A 16,516-nucleotide genomic window follows, 5' to 3' on the forward strand; every position below is an offset into this window, starting at 1 on the left:
TCTAAAAGTGAGAATGTAAAAACAGAAAGCTGAGAAAACAAACTTTTGGCAATGACATCTGACAACAGCAAAGGAGCTGCATTCTCATCCCACACAAAAAGCAACAGGAATGATTAAGCTTTAAAACACACATATGTACACACAAAAACACACATAATCATCCAAGAGCCCAGAACTATGTCAGGATCATAAATGTGTAAGGCAAATAAATATATTTAAAAGATTCTGATACCACATGAGGGAACATTCAATATGAGATTAGAACATTTCTGAGAGGATTTCCTTTTTCCAGCTGGTTGCAATGTTTCATTTTCCCAGAGCAATGGAAATGAATTTCCCAGAGCAATGGAAGTGAAGGAGGCAGTGAGGTAGCACACACAAGGTCACCCGTTCTGTCAGTGACTTAGAAGATGCAAGCAAATCTCTCAACTCAGAAACTGGATTGCACTAAAGAACACCACTTGCAGGAAATCCTCCTGCCTTTTATTGGTAAGGGACCTGGAAAAAGTCAACGTTGCAAACAGAACATTGCAGTCATAGCAACAAGCAATTCAACACTTACACTTTTCAACAGACAAGACAGTATTTTACTTCTGGTTTTACAATTTCAAGGTCAACAACTCATTATGAGCACTTGACTTGTCTAGCTGGTCATCAATGTCTCAAAAATAATCTCCTGTTAAAGTCTCAACCAAAGAAACCTCCTCACTCAAATAAAAAAATGTGTGTAACAGGGAGATCACTTCAAAAATTACACCTTTGTTCTCTTTATCTGGAATTTAGTATAGAAGGATGGAGAAAAGCCCAAGTCCATTAAATCAAGCACCAGCCTTTTACTAGTAATTAGCATGCTATAAAATGCTACAACCAGGTACACAAAAGCATTGAAATTGAGATTAAAAACACCTAAAACCTTAGACCTTGAACAGAATCTTTAAGTAGTGCTCAAACAGCACAGCAAAGCCAGTGGAAAGTCTCCTTGACCTTTCCCATTTTCAGTAAGGACTCTTTTAAAAAATATTTTTTATATTGCTATCAGTAAAAACCCATTTGAAAACCAAAACTGAAAGCTAAAAATAGGACAAAACGTTCTGCATGGTTGATGAAATTTAACCCTGTTAATTAGACAGCTTAATTTCACAGTTGGTACAAATCTGATATTACCCTAATAAATGTATCAGTTTTTAGCAAAGTGTTATGCATGAACACAACTGAAATAGTGCCCTTTTAAACTTTTAATGCCATCACATTCAATATCTGCAAAAGAAACCACTGTTTCCTCAAAGCAGCAGAAGAAAGTAAAGAATTGGTGATGCTTAGAAAGTAATGCCTAAAGCATAAGGACAATGGAAAATTTTGATCTCTCCCAAGTATACTAAATAACATCCACATGAATTTAAATGATCAACAAAGGTGTTAAATGTAATGAATCCATTTAGGTAGGTAGTTAGTCATACAAAGCTTTCATTACCCTTTCCTCTCTTAAACATTTTTGAACTTTCCTGCAGTGAAAAAGTTGAATTTGAAGGAACAGATAGCAGAGACCCTTGGAGAGCTCCAAGGGCTATCCTTTGCCACTTCAGGTAACTTACTTGCAGTGTAACCCCACAAATCATGAGTGCAGGCTTTACTCACTGACCCTACAACCGGGGTGTGGACTCAACTTTGCTAGCAGCACATGCTGAGAAGCTCCACAAATGACAGTGAAGGACAGAGCATGAAACAGACACAAAAATGTGTTTACATGTTCAGGAGGGGCAGGGACCTTCTCTAATCCCTGGTTATTTGGATTATGTTTGTAAATAGTACTAATCTCTATGGAGTTTATGTGCCATGTAACTGAATTACCCAGCATTATGATTTTTTTAAGCCTCGCTGGTCAAAGTTGTTCTATTTTTTTTTGTTGGAAATGCTTTTTGAATTGTTTTTTTTTTTAAATCACAATGAGAAGAACTGGGGAAAATATATTGTCTTTTTCAATTTCTTACAGATTTTGGCATGTCTTGTGACCTGCCTGCCTGGATACTACACAATCACAGCCCAACTCTGCACTCCAGGATTTACCAAGAGGTTTTTACAGCTCACATGGGGTTGGCTGGAAATCTTACTAAGCATCTCCCTGAAACACGTGTGTCAGTGGAGGAGGTTACTGTGCAAGTGTAAACATGAAGAAAGCATGGAAGCAAAATCCATTTAAACTAAGAATTATTAGTGGAAGGTGGTTGTTGATCAGCCTACGGGGAAATGTCTGGTGATCACGAGAGGTCATGCAGCGCTCTGGTTATAAGGCCTCATACATAAGGCAGACCAAAGAGGTGTGCAACACGGGGGACCTGGTAAAACATGGGGGATGCTGAAGGACTTTTGGGGATTTTTGATAGGAAAAAGGAAAAGCGACCTCTACGTTACACAAACAGGACACTTGAAAAGCCACAAAAATATCCCATACTTACTTTTATCTTCCTGGTTTTCTTCTGCTGTTTTGCCTTCCACTTCCTCCTCCTCCTCAACCTCCTTCTGCTGTGCTTCTTCGTGGTGGTCGGCAGCACCGACCGAGAGGCTCTGGCAGCAGTGGTTGAAGCCGCTATCCCGAGGCAGAGTGAAACTTCGGGGCTTTCCCCCGTTCCCGTTCAGCGCCTGCATCCGCTCACCCTCCACCAGGGGGAAGGGGCCGTAGTGGTCTTGCAGGTGGCACTTCTGGGTGGGCAAGGTCGACTGCCGCCGGTGCTCGGGGGACACCACGGCCACCTCGGAGAACACAGAGTCCTCCAGCGGCAGCGTCTGCAGGTAGTGGAGTCCCGAGCTGGTGAGCGGCGTCTCAATGAGGTCCTGCCAGGAGCGCCGCTGGCTCGCCGTCTTGCGCACCGGGGACTCGGTGGCACTCCCCGCCACCTCCGGGCGGAACTCCTCGTGCGACGACTGCGACTGCGACGTCTCCGTGGACGAGAGGCGGCTGTGCTTGGGCTCCACGTAGGGGCTTGTGCAGCTCATCTGCAATGACAACAATGTCTCAGGTCACACCGAGACCCGCTGCTAATAATAACCCGTCACTTTTCATTATCAGCGATGGCACCCGGTTCATTAGTGAGTTGAAAACTTACCTAATTAACCTGTCCTGATCCTGATTTTAATGCATACCCATGTCTGTATATGTCACACCTGTAGGTCTAATACTGATAGTTATTCATAATAACTATCTTTATTATGTCACTTAATCCATAAAATAAGCCAAGAAAATTTGCAGGAAACTTCACAAAATAGTGCAAAAATATGGCGCTATGGATGACATAGAAGAGAGGTACCTGATTCATTCAAGACCTTAAAAATGCTATCCAAATGTCTGTTGTTCTTCTGTCTTGCTTTTCTTTGGAATCATGCTTGCAGTGCTTCAGTACTGTCATTCAAAGGTCTACAATTTTGTAAGATAAAGTCCTGCCTCCAAATTAAACATCATGAATGCTCTCTTTCCCCTGAACTTCTTGATTGTTCATTTCAAAAACCACATCCAAGTAAGATGCATTAGTTAACACTGAGTATGCATTGTGGAGAGTAAGTTAGAAGTCTATAACATAGTTTTAGATCAACAACTGCTACAAGAGGAAAGAAAAAAAAAAACCCAAATCCCCCTTTTTTGTAATTGTATTTCTCTATGAGAGAAACCTACTTTTTAACAATAACAGAACACCTGGTACTGCAATACAGGACAGAACATTTTTATGTATTTCTCTGTAAATTCAAGTGTAATTTGTTACTGTAAAGCTTCACAGCACAACTGCTGAAGCCTTAGAGAAGAGTCTGTGTTGTTCCTGAGGTAATAACATTTTCTCAGAAAGCTGACAAGGGGGTGCTGAGGGATTGCCTGGATGAGCAGCTGTCCATCATGAATGAAGACCAAAAAGAAAGAATTCTGTAACTTAATCTATTTTGTGCAGCAAGTGGTATTATAAATCCCTGTCTTCTACAAACCCGTGGAATGACGGCCATTGAAGCCTGCAATGTGTATTGCTGAACAAACGCATTAAGTCAAGCACAGACTGAAAAACAGATGGCCATGCACCATCCTGGGCAGGAGAGCAGGCAGAGGTGGCACTTGGGGCACACGTTCCTAGGGACAGCTGCAGGTGACTCACCGAGGGAGGCCGTGGGTACGTGTCGTACGGGGGCGGGGGGCTGTCCTGCTTCGGTGTTGATGGAGTGTCAGCTTCCTCCTTGTCACTCTCGCTCCAGTAATCTACAAGTTACATAAGGATCAGGTCAAAAACTGCCAACAGGTTTTGATGCATTTTTGTATCAGACAGGTTACTTTCACAAAAGCAACTGGATGTTCCTCCTTTGGTATCACTGGCAGTGTAATACCAGAATGCTGACGCTGTCAGTGTTAGCTGCTGCAACTTGGAATTGTCTTCATCTAAAGAGGGAAAACTCTAAACATTATGAAGTATACTAAACTTAATGTCCCATCACAGAGCTACTGGAAAACAACCTGAAAATGAGCCACAAATTTAACTCTTGTGCATACCTTGTAAATGCAACAGGCATATAGAATACTCTTAATCCAAGTATCAGATTTTGAAGTATTTATACATCTACAAAAACAATTATGATTAGACATGTATTGGCTCAAAAATACTGAAATATTTTTGAACAGAAATGATTAAAAACATAGCTTTGCTAAAGTCTTGTTGTGTGCATAACATCACCAAATGTGTTTAACCAACTGGCAGATCAAACAGGTAGGGGTTATTGCACACATAAATAATCAGTGCTATTTTTCTACCCATTTTCTCCATTATATTCTACCAGTTAGACACGTTTTTCAATTCAGTTTCTAGTAACAAACAGCTGTATTTAGGGCAAGACAAAAAAACTTTATGTCATATATTCACTACATGAAACAGCTGCTGCCCTGTTATCTATGCAAGAACATGAAGGTGATGGTAAGGAAAATTATAACAATGACATTTAAGAATAGAATTCAAAAAGAAGGATGACAAAGTATAAAGGACATAGATTTTGTGGGCTAAGTTTAATGGGCTACAATGTTTCATTTTTTCAGGAAATAAGTCATGGCCAATCTTATTTCAAAGGGGAAAACACACAGAAGAATATACCACATGGGAATTTATATTTATTCTGTTACAAATATTTTTTGAAGCAGAACAGCAGCCAACTAAAAGGACACTGAACCTTAATATTCCCTGCAAAAAAATCCTAATTAACTGCTGACTCAGTTCAAGACAGACAACCTTTATCATTTTTGCACATTTTAAGACTTAAGCAAATATTTCTGCTATCACTTTGTTTCTGACTGTAGTACCTTCCAGTATTTGGGTAAATCACTGTATGACAGGACACTAGAGATCAGACTACTCACAGATCAATCACAGGCAATTTTTACTTCACCTCAGATGTTCAACAAAGTACATCATTTACTACTCTCTCTTTGATAGAGAAGAAGATTGATTGCTGCTTCACAAATGATCTAACTAAAAATCCAAGCTGGCACAACATGTAATTTTGTCTTTAATAATTTTCTGTTATGATTACTATATTATATGATCAATGATCTACCATATTTAATCTTATTCAAGACCTAAATCAGACTTACCTTTAAACAACACCATCTAGAAACAGAAGTCTCTACAGTTTTGTATTTTTTTAGATTTTAGTATTGGTTGGAACAGCCTTATTTATCTATTTAATTTTTCTTATTTATCTATTTAATTTTTTCCACACAATAGCAATTCCATTTTTACTCTGAGGCTTTCAATTTGCTTCCTGCAAGCTTATAGCTGAGACATTATCTTTTAACAGTATAATTAATAAATAAATTGCATAAATAAAATTTTTATGACTAAAAAATAAAAAAATCCTAAGTTATGTCTCTAGAAATCTGTAAATAATTTATTTCTGGTGAGTAAAAGACTACATCAGTGAAAACTCTTTTTCTAAATAAATCCTAGTTTTAAGAAAACATGTTTCCAGCAACTTAAAACACTTGAAAATATTGGCATGTAGACATGTTTGTTCCTGTTGCAGCAAAGCCTAATGGTGCGATGTGTGGTGAGAGACCTGTCAGAACTGCATTGTTCAGTGACATTTCTGCAGACTTGAGCTCAACTGTTTATTCTGAAAGCAAAATTTAGCAGTCTCAGTGCAGGTTCCAATTTTGGCTAAAAAATACGAAGGTGTTCTTTCTGTCAAATCCACACACAAGGAAACACTGTATGATGATGCTTTTGCACCCCTTACCTCAGATAGGGAATTCTGTTGGCAGCCTACAGCTTGTCTTGAAAATTTCTGTAGTAACAGGGGTCAATTTTCAGATAAACTGTATGAAAATGGCCTCCCACCGATTTTTATAAATGCTCCTCTTGTGGCAACTGACTCATTAAAGTCCATCCAAAACATGTATGATGCTATGAAACAGTTGCTGTATTTCTCTCTGTAGATTTGTCCAATTCATTGATGGACAAGCTCTATGCATCAGGCATATCTTGAAAGTTTCCTCAATGACTAATAGACTGAATATATTATATACAAACCAACACTGATCTGCCATTTCCTGAATAAATATCCTCTATTTATATAAACTAGGGATTTTTTTTCCTCTGATTTATATGACTGGAAAGTATATAACTTCTCCATCCAAGGAAGTCCCTTGATGTATTGCTAACATGCATTGTATTTCATATGAAAAGTTGAAGGTATTTTTATAAAACTGTTCAGTACAGAATGTAACATTTTATTCAGTAGTACACCCACAATTCTGTGATTCGTGCATCTCTGAAGCTATTGAGATATATTTTGTGCACTTTAGATTCAGAACTATTCAACTGTTAATTGAGACAGATTTGACAACTCCTGTTGAATTGTTTCAGAGGTATTATAAAGCTTTGCTGCAAAGGGCTGAACCACACAGAAATAAAAGATCTTTTGTCAAATCGAATATGCAGATGACAATTGGTACAGTCACTGAATATAGAAAATTCCAGCTTCATATAATTGCAAATATGCTTGAGGTGATAGAGAGGTTCTACTTTGCTAACTTGATGCCTCTGCTAATTAGGGACACTACTGAGCTGTGTAACAGCCCTTGTGCTGGGAGCCAAGGAAAATCACCAGAGGCATTAAAACAGAGTATGGCAGCAAGGGGGGAATGTGATACTGCCTCCCACACTCAACACCACTAAGCAACACAAAGAGGGTGTAGTTCCACTTACCTGCCTATAACAAAACAACTGGAGTGAATCGTGCTAGAGTGGTAATGAAGAACTCTGTCAGTGCCTGGGATATAATTTCCATGGTCAGTGGGGTTTCACTGATTATCTTCAATAGGGAGACATTTTAATAATAAGCTACATGAGGCCTGAATGCACATCATCTCATGCCTAGCTGGATCATCTGCTATTTTATTACTCAGTGATTTCTTAGTAGCAAAAATATTTCTTCATGTTCATCTGGATTTTGAAAGGTGTATCATGTGTGTAATTGTGCACTTGGACAGCATTAGCATAACATATACCTTTTCACCTACTGTCCCACATGGCATTGTAATTCTAGTGCCAACTTACTGTCAATAAAAATTGTAATTTGGCTTTGAATGCCAAAACAGAGGATTTCCTTGAAGACTGTGAGATTCAGAGTTTGTTCACAGCTTCTACAAGCAGTGACAACAGATGGTACATAGGCTCTTTCAAACAGGTTACTGCAGTGCTGATTAGGAAATATGGATTCCCAAACTGATTTCCAGATCTGGTGAGGCACTGTGACCATGACTGAAGAACAGTGAGCATGGTGCTGCTACCCTGGGCTGTGTGAATGCAGAGGGCCTGGTGTCAAAAATGACACAAGTTTTTTGGGCCAAACCCCAAAATATTTCTGATGAAGGCTTCAGAGCCACAGAATTAAAAGCTGTGGTTTTGACTGAGTGGGAAGCAGGCAGCAGACAGGAATCTGGATAAGCTCTGGATCATCATGAGCACTTCAATTTTCCAGTGCCTGCTGTTGAGTACGTATGTTAAAAAGAGCAGGAATTCAAGAACTACCTGCTTGCAAAAGCAGATACTTGGATAGGAACCCTTCTATGCATCCATGTCATGTCACTGGCAATTCTAAGAAACAACCTCCACAATACAATTGGACTGACCCTTTCTTTCTTCTGTCTGCGAACGCAATTTCTACTGCAGCTGTTTAAAGCAAAGCAATGCATGACTTTATATGCTCTGCTTTTTTAACCCATGAAGTATTAGGCATAAAAAATAAAATATGTAAAATGCTGTAACTCTACAACTCCAAGTGAAATGCCAACAGAGCTATGGCACACACTGCAATATAGTAAAACCAGTAGAAATTACAAAATTTAAGTGGTCTGAAAATCAAAGTCCTTAGGGTAAATCCAATTATCTCAACAGGCTTTAGAAAAATGGTTTTGTTCCATTTAATGCACTTCTGCCCTCTGTGAATTCAAACACCAAATGCAATGTTTGAAATCATTTTTTTAGCCTCCAGATTCTTAAGTTTCTTCTGATAAGGGACACAGATTCCTCGGTACCACACAGTGGAGCTTGCTGCCAGTATATCTGCTTTTTTAGCTATCTTTTGCAGCCTTCTCAGAAATATCAGAATATCAGTATCTGCAGATCAGAGTCCGAAGGAGTTAATCGTAACTCCTGACAGAAAAGGAATTCTCTAAAGCAATAACAGTGATACCCACATGTGATTTGCTTTCAGATGATGAGAATGAGGCCTGATACACAGCAGGGAAAAGAGAACAGATGAACTTGTGATAAGAGCTGACAGAAGGAACCAAAATAACAACACATTACCTTGCTCTTGTTTGATCCTCTCTCTTTCTGCATAGCCAGCAGCAAGCATGTTAATTCTGTTGAGCCATCTGAAATAATATTAAAAAAAAGCAGTGATACCGATCCAGCCTCTTAATTTTTGCATGCATTTCTAGTAAAAACAAAGCTAGAAGCATCTGAAGAAGATTAAGGACAATGTTATTTTTCATATCAGACAGCTGCTCTCTTTGATACTCTTATTCAGGGAGTCTCCAAAGATCTATGATTTTGCTGTTGAACAAACCATTTTCACAGCAAGGGTTTTATTTCAAATGGAAAACCATGTATGATATCAAACATCTGAAAAGTAAAGGATTTAGAGACAATCAACAAGCTGTTAAGTCTGCTGCTCACAGATATGCCATCACACAAATACTCCTACTGTTCTGATTTCTTAAGAATAAACACAGATTTAAGCAATATTTTAAGACCTGAATTGGCAACTGAGCAGAGGAACAGAGCAGAAAACAGCAGTACAAAGAACAGGTTCACTCCCAAACAGCCATTGTGGTTTAATTATGCCCTTATGTTTTAGAGCTTACTTACAGTGCCGTGTACAAAGAGAAAGAGGCATATCAGAATTCATTTTTGTGTTTGTGTCAGAGAAGTGAAGGGAGAAAGACAGTTGCTTCAATGCAGTTCACATCTAAGGCTTTAATCTCAATTTAGCCTTGAAAAAGTGCTTCCCTAAACCGCACAAATTAAAAAAAACCCAACCCAAACAAAACCATACAAAAAAACCCAGCACCCAAACACAAAAAACAACCCCAAAAACCCAAGCCAAAAAGCAAATGAGCTATTGCTGCTCTCTTCTAGTAAGGCTGTCATTGCCAAGCATACACTGAACTGCCTCCAGCAGGTCAGTTTCAACCTGTGCTCTTCCCCCATGGGGCTCTCAGTGTATTCATTAGCCAAATGCTTACACTGAATCAGGTGCTTCATCAACGAGGCTTTAAACCACCACGGCAATCTCCCGTGTTGTCCATTCCATGGTAAACCTGGAATTACTTGCTCCAGTCATCCCATAGTCAGGACTTGACAGGCCTGGTTTGCCAACCTACTGGCTTGCAATTTAACTGCTAGGGTATACAGAAAGACAACTCCAGTCAGGTTTGCGTTTTCTTCAGGAATGGGAAACCCCCATTTGAGAAACCTGTGCCTGATGGGTTTTGTTTGCATACTGCATGCACAGAAACAGGATGTTTGTCTCAGCAGAGGACATACCTTTGTAATGATTCCTGCATGCCTGTCTTCAAGACATTGCAGTGCAGGGCAAGCATGAAGTCATAAAATACAGTTGCTTTCCTAGAAATTAACTCCTGTCATCATGGAGCCAGAGAACTGTAGAATGCTTTAGGCTGGAAGGATCTTAACAATATTCTAGTTACCAATCCCCCTGGCACGCACAGGCAGGGACATGTCCATTGACTCTAACTGCCCTTCCACAAACAGTGACCACATTTTTCATGTGTAAACCGTGTTAATGGTCCATAAATCATTGTACATTGGGAAGAAAGCTAAGAATTTACTCCTGAATTGATTGCAGAGTATTTCATGTACCACACAATCAAAATTTCTACCAGAAGAATATGGAAGCTGAAGAGGACACTTAAAATTTGAGTTGTAATTGTCAGGAAGTGCCATACAGTTGTAAAAACAAGCAGCATACAGGAACAGAAATCCAACAAACCTCATCTCAGACAACAATTTTACATCTTCAATGCCAAAAGATGACACAATAAAAAACCGTATTTTAGGCTCACATTCTTGATATGTGAAGACCTCCTTTGGGGAATAAAGCTCAGCTTCCAGCTGAGCCTGCTCTGCCAGCTCAAATCAGAGGCACAGAGGCAGGGACCTCACCCAAAGCACTCCAGCCCCTGCTGCAGAGGGACCAGCAAAGGACACAGACTTGTCTGTGTCCAAAGGGTAAAGCAGCACAAGATGACAAGCATCTGCTCTGTCAAATGGCATGGCAGACAGTGGGGATGGTGCTTTGCTTGCCTCTCACCTATACAGGATTTCACATTTCACCTATGAACCCCATTGGGTAGAGCTGCTGACCACAAAGCAATGGACAACAAATACAGCTATAAAGGTTCTCCCGTCCTTCATTCTGTCCTAAACATGAGATAGCATTTCCTGGTAAGTGTGCTTATTAGTGAGGTAATCAATTAAACCAATGAAGACTTAACTGACAGTCAATTGATGCTGCTTACAGAGGTGACAGATGACTGTTTCCAGAAAAGCATTATTTCCTGAAAAGTACAATCTAATGAGAGCCCAGGAAATGTGTGCCATTCTCTCACTCTTCAGAGAGACAGGAGACTGACTTCACCTTTAATGACTTTCTGCAGGTCATGATCTGTGTTGAGGTTTGGACTATGACCTGCAGCACCTGTGGGGTGAACCAGAAGGTACTGATGTGGCTGTAAACAGTGAACAACCACAGCTTTTGAGCAGTATGCCAGTCTGGAAGCTAAATGAATGGTATTCTGCATATTTTCTGGTATGTGACTACTAAAGTTTCTTCAGATATGGCTAGAGAATTAATATTATTTTAATAAAGCATGGCCAGAGTTCCAGTTCATTGAAGTTAGAATTGTGTGAGAAATCCAACACACTGAACCTGTATCAAAAGGGAAACGTACAGATGTCCTGCAGAATGGAAGAGGAGTAATACATGCCTGGATTAAAATGCACTGGGAACAAAAGCTCCAATCATATAGTTACACTAATGTTTCTTAATATGCATATTAATAGATACAAAGCCCTACAACATGGAAAGATTTATGTCTTTCTTTGCTTCAGTGTGTGTGTCCTGGTAGGCACTGTAACCTTTGGAGGGCAAGAGGCCAAGAAAATATTGCTTCTTTACAGCAAATGCAGCTTCAATGTTCTTGTGAGAATTACAAGATCTGTTTTCTAGGTATGAAAATAAATACAGTGTCACTGGTAACTGCAGTAGTCATTCAAGTTTCTTTTTTCTTTTCTTTTTAAGAACAGCACACTCATGTCTTGTCAGTATTTAATTAAAACTGTTTTATGACACACAGAACAGGATTAAAACCCCCTGACTTTCTGCAGACCTGCAGTTTCTGTAAGGAAGGATGTACATTACTCTCACTCTCACAAACTAGTAGGAAATGTTTTTCTATCTTATCTCACATTCAGGTAGATGCAATACTTTTGGTCAAAGCAGGGTGTCAAATGCTCCTTAATCATAAAACTCAAGGCTATAGGATGAACTTGCTGTGTGGGAATATGGATACCTTAAGAGTGTGTGTGAGTACCTGAATGCAGTATAACCAGAGTGAAGAGAATAACAGGGAATTTCCAAGCAACACATTTCCATGACCATACACTTACTCTAGAAAATAGTACTTTGCATCTATAAAGGATAGTCTGTCCTTCTTCTCACACAGAAAAAGCATGCTAATAGGTAAAAAGAACATTTTGCTGGCGTGACCACATAACCTAAAGGGGCTTCAGACACCACAGCAACAAAGTTTAGTGATTACAGCTCTCCAGACTCCTTACCAGTGCAATGGTGTGGCACAGTCATAAAAGTAGTAAGAAAATTTGAACAGTGACAGAGCTACCTGAGATTAAAATACCCATTTTATCTGAGTAGATAACACACAAACAAAAACTTCATAGCTGGCAAACATGTTTTTATATAAAAAACTGAATCATTTTATACCAGGGATGAAGGAATTGAGCCATTCTGAACTCTGTCATTCTATGTATTAGTAGTTTTTTACTCTTGTTTCTTCTGCTTAAAGTATAAACAAAACTGAAATGACTGCCTGATACATAACTAGAATCTATGTCAGAAACTTGACAAACAAAAGAACATAAAATGATCCAAAGAGTACTAATTTAACTTCATAATTCCATTCTGTGTTTTAATTCATCTAGGCTTCACAATACTTTTAGACAGGAAGTATTTTATTATCCCTGCATTTGAAAGACTATTTTTCAGTTTTTCACTTTTTTCCAATCTATTGAGTTAATTGAGTATCTGTGAAAATGAACTGATTTTTATAAAATATTAAACAAAGAGAAAAAATAAAATCCTCTGGTGAGAATGATGGCAACTCAAATGTAAGAATTTCAAGTAATTCTGTAGACCTGGACAGAGTTTGAATTTAGATGTGTATAACTCAGACCAAAACTCTGTCAAGCTCGTTCCAAAAGAATTAATAAGCACTAATTTCAAAATATGATAAAAAGACTATTTGTGGTGGGAAGATAAAAATCTCGTAATTCCTGAGTTTTACACTACACAATATATTTTTAAAATATTGCTGCATATTTGCTGCTGCTTTCTGATTACTGAAAAATATGTAAATTTCTATCCTTAAAAAGAAGGTGCTGTGTCATACTGAGTGAGGACCTGCTGACAGAAATGATTTAGCTACTGCTTTGTTCAGGATATGTTGTTGACCATGCCATTATTCTATCTGCTGCGCAGCAAACTGCATTTTTAGTGACCGGCTTGAGAGAATTATCAAAGAAAGGGAAGCCTAAAATTTCACAAACAAATAAAAAGGTTTTCGGTTTTCTAACTGAGAAGAGACTTTTGAAGTGAGCCTCAGTCATGCACAAACTTCTGAAAAAATGTTAACAGAGAGCTATTTCTAAAGGAAAGCTGGCACAGTATAGTATCAGCATGCCTTTCCACCCAAATATTATCAGTCATGAGCTGGCAGTATCCTGAAGGTGCTCTGCCAGGAAGTTGAATCTTATACACACAGGAGAGATTAAACCATGATTACAGGACTTGCTAAGTTCTATTGATTCAGTTTTAGCTCCTTTTTCCTCTGTTTTGAAAACTCCTCTGGTGAGAGAGGATATCAACAGACATTATCTAAGATAGAACTATTCTCAGGTTGCAATAATAGATTTTTGTTTGTGTCCTCTGTCATTTGATGAAAATGGCATACTATTTTGAACTGAATTAATTTCAGTTTATATTGTGAAAATAAATGAAATAAACCCCCTAATATTTGAATAAACATGGGATTCATGTTCCAATTTACCATTCAAATGAATTAAGAGGAATTGTGTTTATTTTGTGCTGAAGTCTCAATCACTTTTCTGAAAAATTACACAAGTGGCCAAGAATAGATACAGTAAAATTCAGTACTCAAGGAACTAGGACTTAAGTCCTTGTTCTTTTTTGAAGAGCCAAAATTTTCCCTATCAAATCCAATACAACCAAAATTTCACTTCAAAATTCATGGAAGTAGAGAGAATCTGCAAAATTCATTACTTGTAACCCCCACTCCTTTTGCAAGACTGGCATAAGAAAATAGTGACTGCTTTAAATCTTTCTCCAACTTCTTATTCCCTCCAGGGCAAGAAACTGAAGGACTCCCTGAGGAAGCATCACATGTGTTTGGGAGTATGCAAGGAAGCAGAGTTGGAGACACTTCCCCTTGCAGTGTGACACAGCCAATTCCAGAAATATGGAATTCTGAAATTGGGTTGGGCTGTTTAACACACTGTATTTATTTATTTTTTAAAAAAATTGAATCATGTTTCTAAAGAATTCAAACCTTTGTATCAAAAAAGGGGTAATTTTTGCATGAATTGAATAATTAACATATGAAGCCAGTCAGAAACAATATTACTTTGCACCTATTTTCTCAGCAATTAAAATTATCTTTTTAGACTAACAAGTAATTTATGATACCTGTGTTATTAGTAGCTTCAAGAAGTGTCACATTTAAGGAATGGGTCCTTGAACTTTGCTAGATTTCCTTACCTGTTCATATCATCTAGATGTTCAGCAGCAAAATAAAAACTTTTGATCTTAGGATGGCAGGCTTTGAATGCACTGTAGAGAAAAAACATAATTAAAAAAATGTAATGGCACAAATCTTTTTTTTTTTTCTGAAATGTAAGAATGCATGGTCACCAAGGAATGAGATGAGTTCATATTTCTGCGTTGCTGCATGCCCCCAAACAGTATATGAACATACAACTTTTAGGATTGTGCCAGGTTTCACCAAGTAAAGTGCTCTTCAACTACCCTTCTAAATAATCATTGATTCACATGTGCATAAATAATTGTTCAACTATCACTTGCAGTGTACTGTATGTGGATAAAGTTCATCAGTTAAGGATATAATTTCATGTATTGGGTAATTCTGCTGATATACATATAGCTGTCAATTTTTTCTGAACAGAAAACCGACTAAACAATTAATTCAATACAACAATAAAATTCTCAATCCTTCTGATTTCTCATGTCCCAATGACTTTGACATCACTTTTAGCTCTAATGACTGCATTTCAAGCAGGAAAATGTGATGTGCTGATTGACTTCTGAGAAGCTGTCATAAATCAACAGCGTGTTCCTAAGGTCATCCTAAACAATGGGCAATTACATCTCATCTTTCCTTTCCACCTAAATAATCAACATGACCGGGCTGAGTGAATTACTGCATCTCATACATAATATGAAATAAATTACTAGAAAGACACTTTTAACCATGTTGGATAAAGATTTATGGTGAAGTACCTGAAGACGCAGCAAATGCACTTGAAATAATGAATAATTTACAGTAGAGAAGAATAATTTGGAGAATAATCTGAAGGTATCTCTTAAGAACAAGAAATGTAACAGTCCCAAAGAAAATAAGGAAAACTGCAAACATGATACATGATGAGCATCACCACCATTTTTCTGAGATATAATAGATTTTACACATACATGCACACACATGTATATAAAGTAATAAAGTAATTCTCACTCTCTAATCAATTGTGTCTCAGAAAAATGGTAATGACCTTCTTCATGCTTATCATGCTTGCAATTTTAAATATACATATCTGTGTACACACAGATGTACACACATCTATGTTTTAGAAATCAGGCAGATGAAATTGGTAATAGGAAAGTTACTGCAAGAGAAAGTAACATAACATTGAGACTGACCGGATTCCTCCAACACATGACAGCATAACAGTGTTATGCAAGTCAAAGCAGATGTACAGCAACATCTGCTCAATTTAGAAAGACATCATCAAGTTACTGAGACCTAAAACTGGACTTCTTAAAGCCGTTACAGCATCTGTCATCCGGATTCTTAAAGTTTTTTTCCCTTTATCTGCCACCCAAAGAACAACCACATTTTATGTGCTGCTATTCAGCAGACACTAAATCGGGTAAAAACAAACCAGAATAATTTAAGCAGGGTGCAATTCTGAAAAATGAGTTGACTTTATGCTGCTGCCCCATCAAAAGAGAAATGAAGCACTTTAGCCATGTGGTCCAAGGACACAGGACAGCAGGCTCAAGCTAATGTATCTTTTTACTTTTTTTTTAAATGCAGTTTTTATTTTCTGCCCTTTGAGACCACCTTTTAAGTGCAGAGATCATCCTAAAGAGAGATACAGATCAACTGATACAAGGTTGGTTCTTTCTGTAGAACTGTAGGTACTACAAATCATACCATTTTATATTTGAAAATGATGTTATGCATGAATTTCAGCAATTCCAGTTTGCTTAAATAACTTAAATCATTAGAAGGCAAGGCAAAAAATTTTGAACAATAATGACTCCAAAAATATCTCTGTGGAAGCATGCACCTGTCACATTGCTACAAATGCCTGAATTTATCTAAATAATAAATGGATTTGTACAATGGCACAAATCT

The 16,516-nt window shown here is 38.1% G+C and overlaps 1 protein-coding gene across 4 annotated transcripts in view; it reads right to left on the bottom strand.

Annotated features, from left to right (window-relative positions):
* Positions 1 to 16,516, bottom strand: part of CNKSR2 (connector enhancer of kinase suppressor of Ras 2) — a 207,617-nt gene that overhangs the window by 38,464 nt on the left and 152,637 nt on the right. For all 4 annotated transcript variants that reach the window (XM_086879915.1, XM_086879914.1, XM_086879917.1 and 1 more), the window contains 4 exons: positions 14,620 to 14,691; positions 8,829 to 8,896; positions 4,131 to 4,231; positions 2,454 to 2,991 (listed from right to left, as the gene is read on the bottom strand). In XM_086879915.1, coding sequence (XP_086736041.1) covers positions 2,454 to 2,991; positions 4,131 to 4,231; positions 8,829 to 8,896; positions 14,620 to 14,691 — 779 coding nt within the window. The remainder of the gene's footprint in view (positions 1 to 2,453; positions 2,992 to 4,130; positions 4,232 to 8,828; positions 8,897 to 14,619; positions 14,692 to 16,516) is intronic.

This window comes from Cyanistes caeruleus, chromosome 3 (assembly GCF_971803275.1).
Source record: "Cyanistes caeruleus chromosome 3, bCyaCae1.hap1.1, whole genome shotgun sequence".
NCBI classification, from domain to species: domain Eukaryota; kingdom Metazoa; phylum Chordata; class Aves; order Passeriformes; family Paridae; genus Cyanistes; species Cyanistes caeruleus.